At 42.3% G+C, this 23840-nt stretch overlaps 1 protein-coding gene across 2 annotated transcripts in view; it reads left to right on the top strand.

Annotated features, from left to right (window-relative positions):
* afap1l2 (actin filament associated protein 1-like 2) overlaps positions 1-23840 on the top strand; it is a 179677-nt gene that overhangs the window by 133112 nt on the left and 22725 nt on the right. For both annotated transcript variants that reach the window (XM_055646906.1, XM_055646905.1), the window contains exons 5-9: positions 10718-10808; positions 12124-12329; positions 13653-13832; positions 15427-15516; positions 16371-16461. In XM_055646906.1, the coding sequence (XP_055502881.1) occupies positions 10718-10808; positions 12124-12329; positions 13653-13832; positions 15427-15516; positions 16371-16461 (658 nt within the window). The remainder of the gene's footprint in view (positions 1-10717; positions 10809-12123; positions 12330-13652; positions 13833-15426; positions 15517-16370; positions 16462-23840) is intronic.

Below are 23840 nucleotides of genomic sequence, written 5' to 3'. Positions count from 1 at the left end.
CGAAGCTGGATCATCGGCGTCGGTGAACATCCATCAGCGGCTTGGACTGAAGCGGCCGCTTCCCCCCGAAGACTGCAACGCAAATAAAGTACCGTAACATAGAACTAGTGTGATAGTTATTATGGACTCGGTGGGCTGAAGGGCCTGCGTCTATGCTGTATCTATAAACTAACCTAAACTTACCATTTCACACTGTACAGTTCACTCATCTTTTATGAAGATTCTTATTGAAACCTTTGCTAAGACTATGTGTATTTCAGGCAAGAAACATGTGTACTTCCATCAGGCTGGAACATTAGAGTTTAATGGTGAAGCTATTGATGTGCATTTTATTGTCCTTTATGATTAACATTGTACAATAACTGTGTGTGATAAACAGCAAAATCCCCAATCGTTACCTTTTCACCAGTCTTCATGGAATATTTATTGTCCCCATTGTTCCCTCCATCTTATTGTTTGCATTGAGTTCCAGTTACCCTCCGTAGTTTAAGGATATGATTGGCAATTGCAGAACCATTATGCTCCTCTAAGATACATCTGAAACTGGCAACAATGACATTATAAGCTTAGAATCCTGGAGCCTTTATTATTGATTTCACCATGCATGAAGACCACCGTGTCAGCTGTGGAATTTTGAATAAAATAAATGTAGAAGTTAAAAATATTGTAATGCTACGATGTTGGTCAAAAATCCATCTGGTTTTCCAATATTCTTCAGAGAAATAAATTTTCATCTTTACCTGATCAGGATCTGCGAACTGCAAATCCATTAATGTAAATGAATCTTAGCTGCGCTCAGAAATGGCCTAACAAGCTACAGAATAGTCGTAAATATCGTTCTGTCAAATTTTAAAACTTCCTCTGTGTCATTCATCATACTCGTTTACCTGCTGGCGTCAGCATAACTAAACGGGACATAGCTTCACTAGAAGTTAAACTCTCATGGTAAGAAATCTGATAAAACTTCATTTGATCACAGAGAAAGAAAAAGTTAATGCAAGAATGGTTGTCACAGAAATGCTACACTTTTGTTCTGTGTGGTAGAACATGCATGGTGTGCATGAAGTTACAATAAAAACAGTTGTTTCTTAACTAATCTACGACAGTTCTAAGTGAGTCAAAATCAGAGTCTTATGGTCATCGCAAGTGTAGCAGTCTTGTAGTTTGAATATAGATTTGTTGTCTTTCTGAAGGGAACAAAAAGAGTTAGCCTTTGTAGACGCTCCATACAGGCACTGGGACACATTTTAGAATCACATGCTATATTAGGAAATGACCTCAGAAACCACAAACCAGACACTTAATAATGCAGTTAATTGCATCCATGTGATCACAAATGAGGTTTATATATAAAGGGAATTCCTTTGAATTACCTATTTTCCACTCTATTGATGTTCTGTGGCTGAATAGTTTGGTTATTTTTGATACATTGTTTATTCTTATAATGTTGTAGAACACAGGGTATCTCGATTTCATAGAATAACGTACAGAGATTAGTTAATGAGAAACACATTTATACACTGCAAAACCCAGAGAAAGTCCAGTCATCCAAGATTGAATGCCAAACACATTGTGCTCGCAGTCTGCTTTAGAATTTTATTATGTATAAATGAAGAAAATCAACAAATTAAAAAGGAACCACTTTAAATCATAATACTGAATTTTTTTAACTGAAAATTTAAGTTGAATTGCATCACATCAGCAAAAATGATTATTCAAAATAATTTGGGGGGAAATTATTAATTTATTCTGTTTACAACTAGCTGAATAGGAGTCACATGTTTAATTTAGTTTTGGTTTATTTAAAGATACTGCTTGGAAACAGGCCCTTTGGCTCTCCGAGTCCGCACCGACCAGTGCTCCCCGCACATTACATTACACTACCCTACACACACTAGGGACAATTTTACAGTTATACCAAGCCAATTAGCCTATAAACCTGTACATCTTTGGAGTGCGGGAAGAAACCGAAGATCTCAGAAAAAACCCACGCCGATCACGGGGAGAAGTTACAAACTCCATACTGGCAGCACCCGTGGACGGGATCAAACCGGGTCTCTGGCGCTGCAAGGAGTAGCCCTACCACCATGCCACCATGCACTAGAGAAAGCAAGTGAATGATCAGGTCTCTGTTTTGTGTATAAATCTGTCAGATTTAACATACACAAAGGCATCGGACTATATCAAATGCTTGTAGAGAGGACAGGGGAAAGGAATATCAATAACCTTGTGCTTGGTTAAGGGGAAAAAAAAACTAAGGGCCTCTCCCACTTGCCGATTTTTTCAGCGACTGCGGCCGTCATGTCAGTGTCGCCAAAAGATTTTGAACATTTCAAAATCCAGCGGCGCCAAAAAGATGTTGCGACACTTGAAAAAACACCGTGCGTCATCCGTCATCACGCCACGTCACCGCTGCGTTATACGTCACCACGCCGCATCAGGCCGCGTTATACGTCACCACGTCACGTCACCGCTGATTTATACGTCACCACGCCACGTCACCGCTGATTTATACGTCACCACGCCACGTCACCGCTTCGTTATACGTCACCACGCCGCGTCACCGCCGCATCATACGTCACCACGCCACGTCACCACTCCACGTCATCCGCATCATCCGTCACCACGCCACGTCACCACCGCATCATACGTCACCACGCCACGTCACCGCCGCATCATCCGTCACCACGCCACGTCACCGCCGCATCATACGTCACCACGCCGCGTATTTTTCGGTGACCTGACACGTCGGTCAATGATGCCGGCAGTCGTCGAAAAAATCGTCAAGTGGGACAGGCCCTTAACTAGAGCAGCTTTTGTTATCTAAGAATCTGTTAAAGAGACTGGCATGATTGAGTGAATGAGACCATTGTTCGCTAATCTAGCTCATCCTGGATCTCAGTGAGTGCCAGAAAGAAAATCTGGCAGTAACTTAAACTAAAGTGACCACAATGAAAGGGAAACCATCCAACCTAGTGATTATCTTCAATAGCTACAAAGTCAAGAAGAACATGAAGCAGGCACATACTGAATCCATCTCATTGCCTAACTGTCTTGCCAAGTGAGGTGGAGTTAGTTCTTTACAAAGCTCCCCCCCCCCGACAATAAGCAGCAGAGGTTGCTGTAGAACTAATTGCAGTCTGCCTCCCTGAGAATGATCCATTCATTCCCATTCTTAGTTTTCCATTAACCTCTTTTCAATCCACCTCATCTGCACCAATCTTGCTGAACAACCTCCTGTGTGGGACCTCGTCGAATTTCTTTTGATAATCCAAATGCAATTCCTCGTACTGGTTTCCCTCTGTCTCTTCAATGTTTGCTGTTATTCTTTCCTTCATTATGCATTTTTTCCCACGAGCAAAGTTATCCTAACAGATTGCTCTTTTCCTGTTTTCTCTCTCTCTCGTTCCTTAAACATTAGGATTGCATAGAGTACTCTCCCAGTTTAATAGTTCATAATGGTGACATAGGTGACATGGCTTTAAGTTCATTTTCACAAGTGATTCTATATCAATATTCATCCAATAAAGAAAAACTCAATACAACTGAAAGCACGGGCACAATGTGAATGTGTTATTGATTTAGTTAGTTCAAATAAAGCTGTTGTAAGTCAAGAATGGACAATATTTAAGCAAAACAACACAAAATGCTGGAGTAACGGGTCTGGCAGTATCTCTGGAGAATATGGAATGGTAACGTTTCAGGTCGGGATCCTTCTTCAGGCTGATTGTAGTATGAGGGAGAAAGCTGGAAAAAAGAAGTTGGGGTGGGATAACGTCAGGCAAGTGATAGGTGGATACAGGTGAGTGGGGTTGGGTTCAATACTTAAGTCACTTTTGAAGACTTTCAGGATATAAGTGTGCCACTCCCAATAAACTGGATTTAGGAATGGGAGGACAGCCTGAATCAAGTCAGTGGTAGGTCCTATAGAACAGCACTAAACCTTTGACTCTAGGATATTGTTAATGCTGCAATGTGATTTTAATTGTAGAAACAGAAGGCTGACACAATGCAAAATCCGCCAGTGGCACGAGGCAGCTGGGTGGCCAAGAGACGGCAAGGATTAAAAAAAAATCTTGTGGGAAGCAGAAATGCCATTCCATGCCTGCAGGAAATCTCCGGGCCTCATCGGCTCCAAACTTCCCTCATCCTTCCACTCCCAACACCAGCATCTGGATTGAATTTTTCTACTGGGGTTGCTTAGTGACAAATAAAGTGGAATGGCACACTTCACAGGAATTATATATCCCTTTGGAAGTAATTTATAACCATGATGAGTGCAGTTTCAAGGCTGTGGTGGGGTAGGAATTTGATGGGATGGATCCGAACTCAGAGTTCCGGAAAAGATGACCACAGATTTGAGAGGTCAGATCATGTTCAGTGATTCTGGGTTGTACAAAAATAATGAAGACAAAACTGGCTAAAGGGAGAACTTCAAACAATTTTGACCAAACCTTCAACGACAATCTTGCTCAGAAAGGACTTGGGGTTGAAAATAGTGCTTTAACACTAGAAGAGCATTAACAATAACATGTTTACACTGAAAGGCATCATCATTCGGGCGGCACAGTGGAGCAGCGGTAGCGTTGTTGCCTTACAGCGATGCCGCGCCGAGACCCAGGTTCGATCCTGACTATGGGCGCTGTCCATGCGGAGTTTGTACATTCTTCCCCCTGACCGTGTGGGTTTTCTCCGAGATCTTCGGTGTCCTTCCACACCCCAAAGACGTACAGGGTTGTAGGTTAATTGGCTTGGTGTAAGTGTAAATTGCCCCTAGTCTGTGTAGGATAGTATTAATGTGTGGGGATCGCGGATTCGGTGGGCCGAAGGGCCTGTTTCCGCGCTGTATCTCTAAACAATTTGCAGTGCCTCAGTCACCACAAGAATGCTTTCTGTTGAAATAAGGCACAAAATGCTGGAGTAACTCAGCAGATCAGGCAGCATCTCAGGATAATATGGATAGGTGGAGTTTTGGGTCGGGACCCTACTTCCGACCCGACTGTTGATTGCTTGCAACCACTTCTTCTTCTTCTTCTTCTGTGTGGCGTGCACAGCCTAAAGTTGTAGGACAACTTGTTCTATTTGATCTTCTGTTTGTGCACGTCGAGTTGATTGCATTAGTCGAAACAGGGCGGACCACGTGAAGGTTGCAATCTTCCACACCGCTTGCAACCACTGAGAAACTTGACTATTTAGTTATTCCAGAGCTATAACACTTCTCTGAAGAGATTTAGCGGGATAATACATGCTGGTCTCAGGATGCAGCTAGCTATTTTTATAAAATGTATTGCCACTAGCATGGATGTTTACAGTCTAGGTGAGAGCTGATTTCGATTAATTTTGCATTACATACCTTCCTGCACCTCAGTGAAAAATGACAGCAGTTTAAATTATCATGTTGCTGATGACAGTTTCAACCGAGTGCAATATCTTTCACATTAAGAGGTGGTTAGTCATTTTTGAACGAACGATTCGCTATGTAAAATCAACAAATCCTTAGGCTCGTTGCAACGATGATAAATGATAACTTGACGTAAAGGTCATCCTGAGATTGTTATAAACCCTTTGGCTGCAATTTGTCTTTTGTTAACATTTAAAAGGACTGATAGAGCTGCTGCCTCACAGTGCCAGAGACTCGGGATTGTTTCTGACTTTGGGTGCTGTCTGTGTGGAGTTTGCACGTTCTCCCTGTGCCCACGAGGGTTTCCTCCGAGTGTTCCGTTTTCCCCCACATCAAAAAGATGGACGATTTTGTTGGTTAACTGGCTTTGAAAACTACCTCTGATGTGTAGGAGGTGGGCATGAAAGTGGGATGCCATTGGACTAGTGTGAATGGGTGATCGATAGTCAGCGTGGACTCAGTGGTCCGAAGGACCTGTTTTCATGCTGTATCTCTAAACTAAACTAAACATTTTAACCTGCCATTACACAGCCAGTTCCAGAATGTGTACGAGCAAAGAAAGATATTCACTGATTACTGTTTCAACTACTTATTGAACTAACCAGTAATGCATTCACCAGCCCATGTTAATAAAATAACTTAACTGAATATAGCTAAAGAGTATCACTGTATAAGAGTACCTTTAAGAACCAGATACACCAGTGGTAATACTTTTGATACTTTGCTGAACCAGCCACTGCTGTTAGTAGGGAGGTGATTGTCTTCAATAAAGGTTGTTTGCTTCCAGCTCTCCTCAATTATTTGTCTTGTTAAGTAGCAGCACTAAAGAGCTTACATACAACTTTGAGATATTGTCATTTGAAAAAGCCAATAACCAGAAGCAAAATTAATTAGGTATTACAGTGATGCTGGAGACAGCGGATATAACACATATTTATTTAACAGAATCTGGTACAGGGGATTTTTCTGCTGAAAGAGACTTGGGGAAGAACTTGTTTCGATAGTTCCAAAAGTCCTATGAGACATAACTGATGCTGACTTACTGATGCCTACCTATGCACTGTTACCAGAATGTGGCACCAATGGCTGAAAGCATTCTCAGCAGCTTGTGAGCAATGGTGACAATGCAGAAAGAGAAAGTCAGGAAATACTATAACTTCTTAATTTCAGAAAAGGCAACAGAAACAAAAATCTCTGATCATAGGAATCCAGAATGCAGGTCAGAATGCAGGACTGGTTTAAAGCAGAGGCACGGTAATGCAGAGTCTTAGGAAACAACCAAAGATCGTGGCAATTTGTGTAATGCATCTGCTAATGTGCCAGGTATCGTAGTAATCACTGTAGCAATTGATAATTGTTATTAGTCCATGTTAAGTTCAGTGTTAATAGTTGATGTTTAGAAAACATCCAATGATGTTTTAATAAAATGAATAACAATTAAAATTATCAAACATTAATAAAAAAATAATAAAATTATCTGATAATATAAATAACAAAGACCTGTTATGCTTCTGTAAATAAGAATTTCATTGTTTGGTTGTTAGTACTTATGACAATTGAACACTCTTGACTCTTGACAATGTATTTATAATTTGCATGGTTAAAAGGAAATTTTGTTGAGAACAATTGTGCAGAATAAGAAATCAGTGTGTGTGAATCTTGAAGTGATCCACCAGAATTATCAAAGCATCGTGTGAATATTTTAGAGATATTAGGTCCAGCATAAGTGAAATACATTGTGATCAAGCAGACTCAGAAATGGAATAACTGCTTAAAGCTATGTTCATGTTCATAAATCATTGGATCAGAAGTAGGCCATTTGGCCCATCGAGTCTACTCCACCGTTCAATCATGGCTGAACTCTTCTGAACGTCTGAAGAAGGGTTTCAGCCCGGAAAGTTGCCTATTTCATTCGCTCCATAGATGCTGCCGCACCCGCTGAGTTTCTCCAGCAATTTTGTCTACCTTCGATTTTCCAGCATCTGCAGTTCCTTCTTGAACATGGCTGAACTCATTCCTTCCCAACCTCATTCAAGATTCAAGATTCAAGATTCAAGAGAGTTTATTGTCATGTGTCCCAGATAGGACAATGACAATCTTGCTTTGCTTCAGCACAACAGAATATAGTAGGCATAAATATAAATCAGTGTGTCCATATACCATTGAATATATATATATACACACATAAATAAATAAACAGATAAAGTACAATGGGCTAAACTCACCTCATACAGTTTTGTATGAGTTGCGTTTAGTAGCCTGATGGCTGTGGGGAAGTAGCTATTCCTGAACCTGGATGTTGCAGATTTCAGGCTCCTGTACCTTCCATCTGAGGGCAGCGGGGAGATGAGCGAGGATGGTGTGGGTCCTTGATGATGCTGCCAGCCTTTTTGAGGCAGCGACTGTGATAGATTCCCTCCATAGTAGGGAGGTCAGAGCCGATGATGGACTGGGCAGTGTGTACAACTTTTTGTAGTCTTTTCCGCTCAAGTTGCCGAACCAAGCTACGATGCAACTGGTCAGCATGCTCTCTACTGTGCACCTGTAGAAGTTCGAGAGAGTCCTCTTTGACATACCGACTCTCCGTAATCTTCTCAGGAAGTAGAGGCGCTGATAGATAGAATTTAGATAGAATTTATTTGCCACACAACCAGGGTCGGTGGAATTTGGGTTGTCAGCAGCGATACAATAATAAAGAACACACAACCACAATAAAAATGTAACACAAACATCCACCACAGCATTCATCACTGTGGTGGAAGGAACAAAATTTGGCCAGTCCTCCTTCATTTCCCCCCCGTGGACAGGACCAGAGTCCAGAGTCAGTCCAGGATCGGCTCTTCCTCACCGGAGACCGGAAGTTGGTGTAGGCCTCAGGCCGGCGGTCGAGATTTAAAGTCTCTGCCGCAGCCAGAAGCACCGTAGACTGCAGGGCCGGCGGTCGAAGCTCCCCTCCAGGGGTGATGTTAAGTCCACGCCGGGCCCGCGGTAGAAGTTATCCGCGGGCTGGCGGTGGAAGCTCCTTCTTCCCCTGGGTCCCCCACGAGGGATCCCGGGCTGTAGACGCCGCACCAGCTGGAACTCTGCAGACTGCGGCTTCAGGCTGCGGCTTCAGGCTGCCGGCTGCCGCGGACTTGCGAAACGGAGCGCTCCCCTCCGGCGAGCCCCAGCGAGGGGTCGCCCGCTCCACGCCGAGATTCCACGCTGCGCCCGCCGCTGAAGTTCCAGGCGCGTCTCTGTAGAAAGGACGCGCCGATCCTTGCTGTTAGGCAACGGGGGAGGCGACCTGGAAAAAGTCGCCTCTCGATGGAGGAGGCGACCAAAGCGGTTTCCCCCTTACCCCCCCACACCACTCCCCACACAAAGCACACAGAGGAGCATCAAACACATACTTTAAGACATACTAAAAAATAAAAAAAGTTGAAAAAAACTAACACGCTGCTGACATGGCTGCTGCCAGAGCAGCGCCCCCTACGAATGATGTGCTTTCTTTATAATTGCATCTATGTTCTCGGACCAGGAGAGATCTTCAGAGATATGCACGCCCAGGAATTTGAGGCTCTTGATCCTCTCCACCATCGACCCGTTGATATAAACGGGACTATGGGTCCCCATCCTACCCCTTCCAAAGTCCACAATCAGGTCCTTGGTTTTGCTGGTGTTGAGAGCCAGGTTATTGTGCTGGCACCATTTGGTCAAACGGTCAGTTTCACTTCTATATTCTGACTCATCTCCATCCCACAACAGTGGTGTCGTCAGTGAACTTGATGATGGAGTTCGTTCTATGACCGGCTACACAGTCATGAGTATAGAGTGATACAGCAGGGGGCTGGGAACGCAGCCTTGAGGTGCTCCCGTGCTGATTGTTATCGAGGCTGACACATTTCCACCAATACGAACAGACTGTGGTCTGTGAATGAGGAAGTCGAGGATCGAATTGTGGAGGGATGCGCAGAGACCCAGTTCTGAGAGTTTGGTAACCAGCTTGAAGGGGATGATTGTGTTAAATGCCGAGCTGTAATCAATGAATAACAGCCTGACATATAAGTTTTTGTTGTCCAAGTGGTCCAGAGCGGTGTGGAGAGCCAGTGAGATCGCATCCACCGTTCTTCTGCGTTCTCCCCATAATCCTTGACACCTTACCACTATATGTAAGACGTTGAACAGAATTATTAAGTGTATGGATTGATTTTAATATACATATCAATAGTTGACTGGTGGTAACAAAAAAAGTATGTATTTAGATAGTTGATGGTTTATATGGGTTTATTACTTGTGATGGGGAAGCAGTGTGGTGTGACTGTGAGAGTATCTTTGTTCTGATTTTTGATACATTGCATCCCAATCACTGATGGTGAGTTGGGATTTAAATGCATTAAATAAAGATTGTTTTATTGATCATCCTACCTCAGTAAAATTATTGCCTGCTGTTTGCCTCAGTAAAAAACAACCCCAAAACCCAACAGACACTGCACTAGATGAGGCCCGTATCAAACCTGCCAGCAGTTGATTAATTACTAGTTGAATTTCCTATGGCGTTGGCCAGACTGAATGAGGCAGAACATCTGTATATTAAATATGTTCCTGATTAACATTAAAGGACAGAAGAACAGGTTATAAATTATACTGATGTAAAACATTTCTAGGTGGTTGGGGGCGATGTGTCACCCTTTTGTTCTAATCATTCCACAGTATGTTGTGGTCATATATACTCATGTTCACTCTCATATTGACAGACTGACTTGTCAGAGAGTTCACTCATGCAAGCAATTTGATTTATTGATGAGTAGATTCATACGTGAATAAAAAAAGATAAAGTAAATAATCTCAAAGATAATTCCTGTGATGTGGGATGCTGAAAACCTTTGCCCGATTCCTCCCACTGAGTAATCACACCATAACCTGTCCTTTCACTGACCATTCTGCTGTTGATCTGCATTTTCTAATTCAGGTTTACTTTGCTTTATTTGATTCAGGTTTATTTCAGTTATGAAGAAGGGTCTCAACCCGAAATGTCACCCATTCCTGCTCCCCAGAGACGCTGCCTGTCCTGCTGAGTTACTCCAGCTTTTTGTGCCTATCTCAGATTTAGTTTTGCAGCTTTTGTTTTTCCTGCCTTTTTCCGATATGGGATGTTGGACCAATTGATTGAATAGCTTGAATATTGGTTGAATATTGAATTGATTGAATAGTGGTCCTCTTTAATGAAGCAGTCGATATCTAGCACATTCGTTATAATTAGCATACTTGGAAAACCCACGTAACTCCTGGGGTATTTCAGCATTTAGTGATGTGTCTCCTTTGCACTGTTTGCAGATGTCAGAGAGGGAGCCATTTCCTTTGTCCAGGATCGATCTAGTTGAAGGCCACTATGAGGAAGCTGAACCATATGACACCGTTAACATAGGTAAGTCAAAGCAAATACAAGCTTGAACAGTGAGTTCTTTCTCATTTTTGATCATTAATTTGCACATATATTGATTCACATCCAGAAACCAGTTTCGCCTTCAAAGTATTTGAAAAGTATTTTATTGTTTGACCTCCATCTACTCCGAACTATCAATACATTGGAAGCCAATCTAACTACTTTGGTTATGACTGTGGATGTTTGAATGCACTGTAACACTGGCAGCCAATTGGACCTGGAGTTGAATACATGTGGTGGCTCAGGTTTAGAGTTGCTGCCTAATCTTGACTATGGGTGCTGTCTGTACGGTGTTTGTACATTCTTCCTGTGACCACAAGGGTTTTCTCCAGGTGCTCCGGTTACCTTGCGAGACGTACTGGTTTGTAGGTTAATTGGTGTTGGTGAAATTGTAAATTGTCCCATGTGTGTGTGTAGGATAGCGTTAGTGTATGGGGTGATCGTTGCCCGGCGTGGACTCAGTGGGTCGAAGGGCCTGTTCCCACGCTGTATCTCTAAAACTAAATTGCACATGATCCATGGCGGTAGTTTTGCTGCCATTGGGTGGAATGGAATTGGTAACCAACAATTCCAAAAGGCCACAAGATAAAATGAGAGGAAAGGGGCTGGAAGATGCACTTGTGGACATGACTACTTGCGCATATCCTCATTGTGTCCTCACCTCACAGTGGAAGCCAGAATAGGAACAGCCAGATCAGGAGCTCCATGCAATCAAATGGTAGAGTTCAGGCCTACATCAGGACTGGAGCAGGATTGTGGCCTGAACCATGAATGGAAAAGCAGAATTATTTTGAAGTTCTTTCCTCAGTCCTCCTCCAGGATGAGAAATTTATTCTGAACTTCCCAGCACATTGTGGTATGTGTGAGTGATCTCCGATTCACAGGCAAAACAGGGGCCTCCCTCCTCCTCACCATTTGTGGCACAGTCAGTGCCTGGGTCTGGGTACCCAAGCAAAAGCTAGCCTCGCAGTGAAATGGAGAATGTACAAGCTCCGTACAGGCGGCACCCGTAGGCGGGATTGAACCCGGGTCACTGGTGCTGTAAGGCAGTAAATCTACCACTGAATTACTGTGTCACCCTACCAATATTAGAGTTCTTTCCAACCAACAGCAGTCTTGTGGAGGGGTAAAGGTTGATGAGGTACATAGGAATGGAAATGCTTGGAATCAGTGGACAGGCAGAGACTAATTCCAAAAGAATGGTCCCTTTTTGTTAAAAGGTTTACAAGGTTAACGCTAAAATGAAGTATTGCAAAAATAAGCTATGTTAAAAAGTTCCTTGCTTTGTTCACCACAGATGAGGTGGAAGCGGTTAGTAGCTCCTATGAATCGTATGACGAGGAAGAGAATACCAAAGGGAAATCGATGACCCATCAGTGGCCTTCTCCAGAGGCCTCCATTGAGTTGATGAAAGATGCCCGCATCTGTGCGTTCCTCTGGCGAAAGAAATGGCTGGGGCAGTGGGCCAAACAACTGTGTGTCGTCAAGGAGTGCAAGCTTCTGGTAAATTTGTCGCAGAGCTGATAACGGCAACGTATTGTATGATATGTGATATATCACAGTTTATGTTGAAGCAAAAGTCAAGCTACGAACGAGGAGTTAGTGAGCGATGAAATGGGCAACAGGAGTCCATGCATTCCATCTGTGGTTTGTTTGGGAAAGGCTGCAGAGTCCAGCGTGGGAAGGAGAGAGAAAGGATCTGTGAGTTAGGAGAAGGAATTTTAATGAAAAGGTGATATATGAGGTGTAAGGGCCAAAATATACAAACATTCAAAAACATGTGAATACTGTAGCAGTGAAATTGTTCCCACCAAAGAAGGCAAATGGATTAATTGCCTTTAATTGTCAGTCAAAGCCATTCTGTTGCCAGCTGCTGATAATAAATGGAAATAACATTTATTTCTCTTATTAATGTGTATAACTGGGTTCATGCCTCTGCCGTGAGTGACTTTTAGTTCAGGATAGGATTCTTGACTGTAGGACAGAATGCTCTCTGATTTTGAGTCCCATTTCAAAAAATTGGGTAAGTGAATTCATACAGTATGTTAGGGTGACAACCAATGGGATATTTTATTCTGGCGGGAATGGCATAGAGACTTTGTGGTTCTCCAAATCTATTCTGCTGTCAGGAATTATTCTGGTAGGTCCACTCATTCACTTAAAATGGGATTTGCCGGAAGTAAACCAGTAACATTATGACTTGCCTCATGTTCTTCGAGCCAAGGAAGAGAGTGATGCTTCTGTTAATGTATTGAAAGTCATGCAAATGTATTAAGTGTTCGAACACGTTATAATTTCTGAGTTGTGTTACATTCTTACTTCCAAATGCTCTGAGGTGGATCCCTGAAGCAAATAGTTAGCATGACATAGAAAATGGCAATCATACTATTAAAAAAAACATGAGAATTACAGCTGGGAGTAAGGAAAATAGCAAGCTTCACCACTCAGTGAAGCGTGGGGGATCCTATATCTCAAGTCCCATCTTTTCATTCTTGTTGCAGAGAATCAGATGAAGTATAGGAAGGGGAAAGGGCTGGAAAATTACTTACCATTATTACCGTGAACTTGCATGTCGCATTGAAATTGACTGTACTATTATTACTATGACCAATTACAGCAAATCAGTGTAACTATAGAGTAACTATAATAACAAATTGTGTTCATTGTATGTGCCATCTTCATTACATTTGTTATTAAGTAATCTGGTTTCATTATTTGTTCAGGATGAATTCCATTACCATTTATTAAGATGCAACATAAAAACCAAAAAGGTCAATTAAAAAACAATTGATTGCATTCCTTATGGATTTTCTTTCCATCTTCCAGTGTTACAAAAGTTCAAAGGACCAGAATCCTCAGCTAGATGTGAGTCTGATTGGGTGCAGCATTGTGCATAAGGAGAAACAAGTCAAAAAGAAAGAACATACTTTGAAGATCACACCAGTCAATTCGGATGTTATTGTGCTGGGTCTCCAAAGCAAGGAACAGGCAGACCAGTGGTTAAAGGTGAGATGAATATACCTAAGTCATTGTTTTTTTTTAAAACAGAGGTTGATAGGCTCTTGATTACAAGGGCGTCAAAGGTTATGGGGAGAAGGCAGGAGAATGGGGTTGAGAGAGAAAAAATAGATCAGCCGCCATTGAACGATGGATGGGCTGAATGTTCTCTCGCCAAAGCCACACTTTATTTACATTTCTTCTACAAACAATGTGTACCTATCCTTCATTATTTCAACAATATGCTTCATGTGACTTTTTTTTTTAAAATTGGTCCTAACAACTTCGAAAAATTCACAGATCAAAAACCTTTGCTTGTTAAATGAAGCAGGATATGGCAAGGCAAGGAATACATAGAGATGGCCACAAATTAGTGTGGGTGGCTGCCGCACCAAGACCCTGATTCATTAGTGCAGATGATGACTCCCAGCATTGGTAAACCCCTGCACACTGTAGCCTTGTTGCAATTCAGTGTCGTCTTTGTCAGCCACGGTTCATTGAACTGTCACATCAAAGTCCATCCACACTTTGAACATGCAGAACAAAGGAAAAACAATGCTGGGAATTTTTTTCCAGCGAAAGAAGAACTACTAAAATGTGATTCTTGAAGTGCCAGAATATAATGAGAGAAAATGGGTAAATTATATAAAAACAGACAGTGATCATTTATTGATGTATGTAAAAAAAAGAGGAGCTATGTTAAATGGTGGTCCCTTAAAGGATATATTGGGGAATTAATGGTGAGAAATAGAGGAAAAACACATTTGTAACAGTAGAAAGACACAAGATGTTGGTATCTCAGCGGGTCAGGCAGCATCTCTGGAAGACATGGATAGGTGACGTTTCGGTTCAGGACCCTTCCTCAAGGTCCCAACCTTCTGAAGAAGGGTACTGACCCAAAATATCACCCATCCACGTTCTCCAGCCTGCCATGCTGTTCCTCCAGCATTTTTTTGTCTCTCTTTGGTAACCCAGCATATGCAGTTCCTTGTTACTACCATCAACAATAGATAGAGCCTAGATCTTGGAGGTTGACATGTGGATTCGATGTCAAGAGATTTGGGAAACACAATTTCTGATTTTATTTGCTACTCTGGTCTAATTCTAAATGGAAGATAGACACAAAAAGCTGGTGTAAACTCAGCTTCAGTAACTTCTTCAGTCTGAAGAAGGGTCTCGACCTGAAACGTCACCCATTCGTTCTCTCCAGAGATTGTCCCGCTGAGTTACTCCAGCTTTCTGTGTCTACCTTCGGTTTATAGCAGCATCTGCAGTTCCTTCCTACACTAATACTAAATGGACTCGCATGTTATACTAAGTCTCAGCGACTGAATGTGAACTTCAGCTTGAGAAATGCTGGCAACCGTTTGAATTTTGGGACAGTCTCCAAAAGTGCAGGGAGACAAAGCACCTGTGGAGAACCACAGTACATACAATCTGCTCACATCATGAACGTAAGTGACTGATTAAATAAACTGTTGCCCAGCAACGCACCAAGCACTTATAAAGGTAGAAATATATCGGCAGCAGGTCCACCATTCTATTGTTTTAATACTTGAACACAACTGTTACGGTCCGTTGGTATTTCTTCCCTACATTGTAGGTGGTTCAAGAAATCAGCAACATTCAAGGTGAAACTTTACCTGATGGAAATTCTGGCACCAATGACCATACCCGCACTCACGGCCAAAGGGTAAGTCAGTACTTTCTGTCTACAGTTATCAACCATTTATTGTTCGTAGTTCTTTATTATCTTTGATATGTTATTAGGAGACCTCAGGGGAGATGTCTGTGAGTGCCATACAAATCTTACATCTCTCTTTCCAACGGGAAATACTAAAAGTGTACCAAAGTTAATGAAACTCTGGGTGAAAAGAAGCAAGGAACAATCATTATCATTAGAAAACAATAGTTTAGATTAGTTTAGAGATAGAGCGGAAACAGCCCCTTTGGCCCACCAAGGCCACGCTGACCAGCGATCCACGCACATTAGCACCATCCAACATACACACTAGGGACAATTTACAATTTTACCGAAGCCAAATGAAACCTACAAACATGTACATCTTTGGAATGTGGGTGGAAACCAAAGCACCATGAGAAAATCCATGTAGTCACAGGGAGAACGTACAGACAGCACCCATAGTTGGGATCGACCCAAGTTCAATGGTGTTGTAAGACAGCTACGCTAACGCTGCGCCACCGTGCCGCCCTAATAGCTACATGGATTGTGATCTCCTAGATTCAGCAAAAAATTCAGAAAATGAGAACCCACTCTCCAAGAAAGAAAAAAAATGTAGGCCAATTAGTCCTGGAGTCAGAGAGCACAGAAAGGGGCCATTGGGCCAACATCTATGATGATCTAGATGCCCATCTACACCAGCACTATTTGCCCACAATTAACCCATATTTCTCTGAATCTTTCCTATCCATATACCTGTCCAAATGTTGTTATTGCACCTGCCTCAACCACTTCCTCTGGCAGCTTGTTCCATACATGTGCCAAACATTATAACATTGGTTTTGTGGTCTTGTGCATTATTTCAGTTGGATTCTTCAGAACGGTATTCAGGAGCATCGGAGAGTGGGAACAGTACTGACGGTGGATCTGTCCATGACGTTATTGAAACTAAGGATGGTAGGATCATTTTTTGCCCTATCAGATGAATGAACGGGATTTATCTTTATCTGTGTTGCATGGCAGCAAAGCATTAACCAAGTGAGAACACAAGCATGATCTTATTGAGAGGCGGTATATGGCACAATGGCAGCACAATGCATCAGTAGAGCTGCTAACTCACAGTGCTAGAGACCCAGGTTTGATCCTGACTACAGGTGTTGTCTGTGCGGAGTTTGTACGTTCTCCCTGTGACCATGTGGGTTTTCTCCGGGTGCTCCAGTTACCTCCCGCATTCCAACGATGTGCAGGTTTGTAGGTTAATTGGCTTCTGTAAATTGCCCCAGGCGTGTAGGTTGAAAAAGTAGGATAACATGGAACTGGGGTGATCGATGGTTAGCATGGACTCAGTGGGCCAAAGGGCCTGTTCTTTCTTAAAAAAGAATGCTGTAACTTTCTTTAAAAAAAAAACAAAGAACCAAAGAGTTTCTCTTGTGTTCCAAACACATTTGGGGGGAATTGTGATTTTTAAAAATACTTAAGCCACATTCAATTTTATACTTTCGTCCTCTTGTTCCATGTTTAGAGTCCAAGTTAAATAGGCTACTGCCATTGATTTTATGCACACCGTTGATGATTTAAAATCCAGATCGTGTTTCCCCCTCAGTCACATTTTCCTCCAATATAAATATATAAATTCTCTAGTTTTCTCCTCACAACTTGATCTGTAAACTCTACCGTCAGTTTCCCTGTCTGATTTGCTAATTGACGTCCTTTCATTTTGTGCACAACGATGGATTCGTGGGGTTTGTGTAATAAATGTACTGCCTGGGCACAGCACCAACACCAACAAACCTCATATTCCCTACGGTCCAGTGTAATTTTTCCTGCCTGATATATAAGTACTCGCAGTGAGACTTCTCACATAGAAAGCCTGTTGGTGTATTTTCAGTTTACCGGAATAAATCTCCGGGCATCAGGAGACCAATTATCTTTTGTTAGTTTGATTGAATATATAGCAGTAGATGATGGCTATACCTGTGGTCCAACAGATATATTGATTTAATATTAAGCAAGTGAAAGAGCAGTGTTCACTGCTAACAGGCAGCTCATTTATTATACAAACCCACAAACATTTAAAAGCATGCACAAAATGAAAAGATGTCAATTAACAGATCAGTGTGTAAAATTTATTAGAGGTCCAGCTGGTAAATTTAAGAGATCATTGCCCTTAGCATGGAGGTCAGGAAATAAGGGGCGTAGATTTAAGTTAATAGAAAGAGTAGAGGAAATTGAGCAAAATGTTTTCTCTGAAGAGTGACACTAGACTTGAACTTGATCATTAGACTTCCTTGCATGAAGATCAGTGAGAATGGAAACTCCCTTCTCATTTGGAACGTGCCAGGAAGAGCATGGGGCATGTAGGGTTGTGGACCAAGTTCTGGGAACTTCGACTCTAAAGACTTTACACTTTAGAGATACGGCCCGTTGACCTACTGAGTCTGCGCCGACCAGCGAGCACCTCATACACTAGCGCTATCCTACACACTAGGGACAAATTACAATTTACAGAAGCCAATTGACCTTCAAGCCCGCACCTCTTTAGGAAGTGGGAGTAAAGCAGAGCAATGGGAGAAAACCCGCCTGGTCACAGGGGGAATGTACAAACTCCTTCTGGGCATAATTGAACTCAGGTCTCTGGAGCTCTAGGGCAGCAACTATCGCTGCACCACCGTGCTGCCCAAAAGCTCTGTTCATTCAACATGTGCATGATGGATTGAATGGTCTCCTTGTGCTCCATGGATTTCAATGACTCAGTGATTGTAGGAACAATGCTCCTGTGGAGTATCAACAAAGTTTAGGCTGCATAATCTTCACCTCCATCACTTCAATGGCCACATATAAGATTCATCAGAGAAGGGAGACTGTATGCAGTGACAAAGCTCAGAAGAATGTCTCCTTTAGAATGTAAGTGCAGGGCTCCTTTAAACAAACACCCTTGATTAGGGGGTATTTGCTACAAGGAGAAGCTGGACTAACTTAGATTGTTTACTCTGGAATGCCGGAGGTTGAGGGGAGACCTCATAGAAGTATATCAAATTATGAGAGGCAGGGATAGGGTAGACAGTCAAAACATTTTCCCAGGCTACAAATGTCGAAGACTGGAGGGCATAGGTTAAAGGTGAGAAGGGCAGAGTTGGAAGGAGATTTATAAGGCAAGTGTTTTAAACAAGACAGTGGTGGGTGCCTGGAACGCACTGCCAGGGGTGGTGGAGGAGGGAGATATGATACTAGCCATTTAAGAGGCTGTTAGATAGGCTCATGGATATGCAGGATGGAGAGAGAGAGAGAGAGTACATCATTATCATGTGTGGCTCCATTTCTGTGACTGGGGGAAGGACTTGAGCTGATAATCTGCTCCGTGATATTCTGCCCACAGTTGTACTGCTATTTTACAGTTCCGGGGACTTGGGCTCAATACTCATGTCATGTGCGGACTGCGTGAAGTTTGCATGTGTTATCGAAGTATATGGCTTTACCCCACGTGCTCCAGTTTCTTCCCACATTGCAAAGACATGCCAGTAGGTTAATTGGCTGCTGGAAATGATCTCTTAGCGAGGGTATGAGGCAAAAGAATCAATGAGGACTTGATAGGCGTGTGAGAGAGAATACATTGCAGAACTACAGGGAAAGAAAAGACTGTTGGAATTGATTTTCTAGCAGCCAAGCACCTGATGAGCTGCAACGTCTCCAGCTGCATTAGAGTAAGTAATTAATCATTGACTTCTGACGTCATCAATGTCTGACCTTGATCTGTATCCCCGATCTAACAATTTCTCAAAATCAGTAGGCAGGATGGGTCAAGCATGGGTTGAAGAAGATGGCTCCAATCCCAGACCTGGCCCATGTATTTTGAATCATCACAAAGTTGTTTTACGTCCAAGTACAACGTGAACAATCAAACATTTCATACCAGTAACTTTCACTGAGAAATTCCGTTACTGATTTGTTGCATAGTGCAAGTTTCTGCCTAGCTTCACAAAAGGTGTACAGAGTTCAAGAGTGGTTATTCATCATACGCACCGGATGTGAACCGCAACAGTACAGTTGTTACTCGCTGCAGCTTTGCAGACACATTAGAAGCAACAAATGCAGCAAAAAAAATCACAATAATTGATTGGAGGCACATGGAATTGCAGATGCTGGAGATAAAGAAAGACTCAAAGTGCTGGAGTAACTCAGCGGGTCAGGCTATGAAGATTATCATTATAAAGGTTTACAATAAATTATTAGTTACTCTAAATAAACCAGACCGCTATATCGAAAAAATCACAGTACATAGAGATCCAAAATAATGCAAAGTCCGTAGAGGTTCTGTGCTGAGGTAGGGTTTCAGTTTAGTTTATTGTCACGTGTATCGAGGTACAATGCAAAGCTTTTTGTTACGTGCTATCACAAACCATCTTGTGGTTTGGGGTGAGCGAGGTGGTTCAAGAGCTTGATCGTAGATGGAAATAATCTGTTCTTGAACCTGGAGGCAGCGGTTCTCAAGCTGAAGAAGACAAAGTGCTGGAGAAACTCAGCAGGTCGGGCAGCAGCTCTGAAGAACCTGGATAGGTGATGTTTCAGGTTGAGTTCATTTCTTCAGACTGGGGGGGGGGGGGGCAGAGAAAACTGAAAGGGAGGAGGGGCAGGACAAAGCCTGGCAGATAATAGGGTGTTACATGTGAGGAGGGTTTTTTGACAAGCAGATGGTTTAATAAATGTTAGAGATGAAAAGACAGATGTGTTGCAAATTGTGAAGCTAGAGGAAGGGATGTTGGTGGAAGGGGAGGGGGGAAGAGAAATGGATGCACAGGGGAGAGAGTGGGAAGGGGGGGATAGTATGGGGGTATATGAGGGGAGAAGGGAGAGGTGGAGTATTATGTAGCTACCTAAAATTGAAGAATTCAATGTCTATACCATTGTGTTGTAAGCTACCCAAGGATTGTTCCTCCAGTGTGTATGTGGCCTCATTCTTGCAGAACAGAGGAGGGCCAGGATAGAAAGGTCACTTCCTTCTTCTCAGAGGTACTCAAGCTCCTGTACCAATGATCGCAATGGTAACGATAAGAGAGCATGGCCAGGGTGCTGTGGAGATATTAGCTGCCTATTTGAAGCATCACTTCCTGTATTTCTCTTCAATGGTGGGGACGTCAGAACCCATGATGGAGCCACAAACAGGCACTGGTCCAGATGCCGTTGGCAATGTTTCAGATGAAGCTCGTCCCCCATCCACAGCACGTGTTCCACATCCTGCCTGATTCAGGTCGGACAAAATATTTGATTCACTGTATTCTTTGCAGTGGACTCCTCCATCACATCTGTTCATAGAATCGCACGTTAAAAATATTTTTGATATATTTGAGACAGAAATAAAGAACTCATAGAAAGATCCAAAAATAGAGGGGAGTAATTGAGCTCATTGTAATAAGTTACCTATTTAGCAGAGATATTCAATTGCAGGCACCTTGCGTTTTACATTTGCTCGATTTATGCGTTTTTAGAATAACACATTGACAAATTACTTCTGAAGATTAATTAACGCGCTCCTATTTTTGGAATAACACACTGATATTTATGCCTGGCAGCATCGTTACGTAGACACCTGGCATATGTTTGGTTTACGTGCTTTTTGATTTACGCTCTATTTTTCAAGCTTGCAACTCCCACATAAAAAGTGAGGTGTCTAGAGTCAACTGTGTTACTCTTTTTACATTGTTTTCAAATCTTTCCTTTTCATTTTCTTTATTCAGTCCTCTCTCAAACACTGCCTTCCGCATGCCAGCAGTTTGAACTATTTATTTCTTAAATGCCTCAATACCTGTGGTTCTTCTAATTATCTTAAATCAATGATTACTGTGGCACAGCTGAAACTTCAAAACATTTTAATTAACATTTCTTTGAGATAACTTCTTGTAAACCATTTTAGTTAATGCAGTTCTTATTATGAAACCTTTTAAAACTTTTATTGATTGTCCTGAAAAAATAGTGCAAAGTTAGTCCTGATACTCCAGCCTGTGAACAATTCATGGACATTTTGCAGACGCAACATTATGGAAAATCTTTGGACCGTTCAATTTTATGTAGATGTTTGTAGTTCTTAGTTTAGTTTAGTTTAGTTTATTGTCACATGGACCGAGGTACAGTGGAAAACCTTTGTTGCTTGCTAACCAGTCAGCGGAAAGACTATACATGATTACAATCGAGCCATCCACAGCATACAGATAATGCATGCATGATAAAGGGAATGTTGAGTGTAAGATAAAGTCCCAGTAAAGTCTAATTAAAGAGTCCACGGATCTCCAATGAGATCGATGATAGGTCAGGACCGCTCTCTAGTTGTTGATAGGATGGTTCCGTTGCCTGACAGAAGCATTTTCACACATCTGTACCTCTTGTGTGATGAGAGAGAGGAGAAGAGGGAGTGAGACTCATCCTTGATTATGCTGGTGGCCTTGCCGAGGCAGCGTGGAGTGTAAAAAGTTAAAATAATACAGCGAGTTTTACATTTGTATCGTCATCGGGTGTAAAAAGATCATTCTAGATGACCAGTCATGATCATATTGAATGGCAGTGCTGGCTCGAAGCATTCTCCAGCACCTACATTCTATGTTTCTATGTTTAAGAGGGCCTTTCAACACCATACCACCCTGTATCAGCGACTGTAGATTGTGATCTCTGATACTAAAGATGCCGAGTGACTAACGTGTGGATCAACGCCGATCTAATTATGTTTGGCTGCAATGTTATAACTTTGTATCATTTTCACAACTTGCATTAAATTTTGTCCCACAGTTTGAAAAAGAACCAATTTGGCATAAACACTGTTTTTTTTAATTTTCGAAAGAATGACATTACATTCGTGTTTCAAAAAATTCCAGAACAAGAAAGAAAAGTAACAAAGGAACCGTCAAGTACACTGATCAGAGAGAGAGCTCATTTCAACGTTTGCGTCACCTTCTGTGTTTCAACATTGCTTACAAATTCCACCCTAAAGCAACTAATTGGGAACACAGTGTCTCATTGTTCAGTAATCTTTATTCAAGTGTAAGTCTGTTCTACAGTGCCCTCCATAATGTTTGGGACAAAGACCCATAATTTATCTTGAAGAGATAACCAATAACCAAGCTGACCTCCCGGTGGCTCAGCACTTCAACTCCCCCTCCCACTCCGTCTCCGACCTCTCTGTCCTGGACATTGTCAGATTTTAATAAAGGCCAGTTTTATACATTGTGGTTTCACCATGTAGAAATTACAGCAGTGTTTATTCATACAAAGTCCCCCCATGTCAGGGCACCATAATGTTTGGGACACAGCAATGTTGTAAATAAAGTAGTCATGTTTAGTATTTTGTTGCATATCCTTTGCGTGCAATGGCTGCTTGAAGTCTATGATTCATGGACATCACTAGTTGCTGGGTGTCTTCACTGGTGATGCTCTGCCAGGTCTGTATTACAGCCATCTTTAGCTTAAGCTGGTTTTGGGGGTAATTACCCTTCAATTTTCTCTCCAGCATATAAAAGGCATCCTCAATTGGGTTCAGATCGGCTGATTGACTTGGCCACTCAAGAATTGAGCTTTTTTTCCCCCTTGAAAAACTCCTTTGTTGCTTTAGCAGTATGTTTGGGATCATTGTCTTGCTGTAGAATGAACCGCCGGCCAATGAGTTTTGAGGCATTTGTTTCATTATGCTACTACCATCAGCAGTTGTATCATCAATGAAGATAAGTGAGCCAGTACATTCAGCAGCCATACATGCCCAGGCCATAACACCCCCACCACCGTATTTCACAGATGAGGTGGTATGACAATAGACAATAGGTGCAGGAATAGGCCATTCTGCCCTTTGAGCCAGCACCACCATTCAATGTGATCTTGGCTGAGCATCCCCAATCAGTACCCCCTGACTCCACTATCTTTAAGAGCCCTGTCTAGCTATCCAGAGAACTGGCCTCCGCTTGCCTCTGAGGCAGAGAATTCCACAAACTCACAACTGTCTGTGAGAAAAATTGTTTCCTTTGGATCTTGGGCAGTTCCTTCTCTCCTCCATACTTTGCTCTTGCCATCACTCTGATATCAGTTAATCTTCATCTCACCAAGACCTTTTTCCAGAACTGTGCTTGCTCTTTTAAGTACTTCTTGGCAAACTGTAACCGGGCCATCCTATTTTTGCGGCTAGCCAGTGGTTTGCATCTTGCAGTTTAGCCTCTGTATTTCTGTTCATTAAGTCATCTGCAGACAGTGGTCATTGACAAATCTACACCTGACTCCTGAAGAGTGTTTCTGATCTGCCGGACAGGTGTTTGGGGATTTTTCTTTATTATAGAGAGAATTCTTCTGTTATCAGCTGTGGAGGT

This window comes from Leucoraja erinacea, chromosome 15, assembly GCF_028641065.1.
Source record: "Leucoraja erinacea ecotype New England chromosome 15, Leri_hhj_1, whole genome shotgun sequence".
Taxonomy (NCBI): Eukaryota; Metazoa; Chordata; class Chondrichthyes; order Rajiformes; family Rajidae; genus Leucoraja; species Leucoraja erinaceus.
This window is presented reverse-complemented; position numbering and strand designations above follow the sequence as displayed.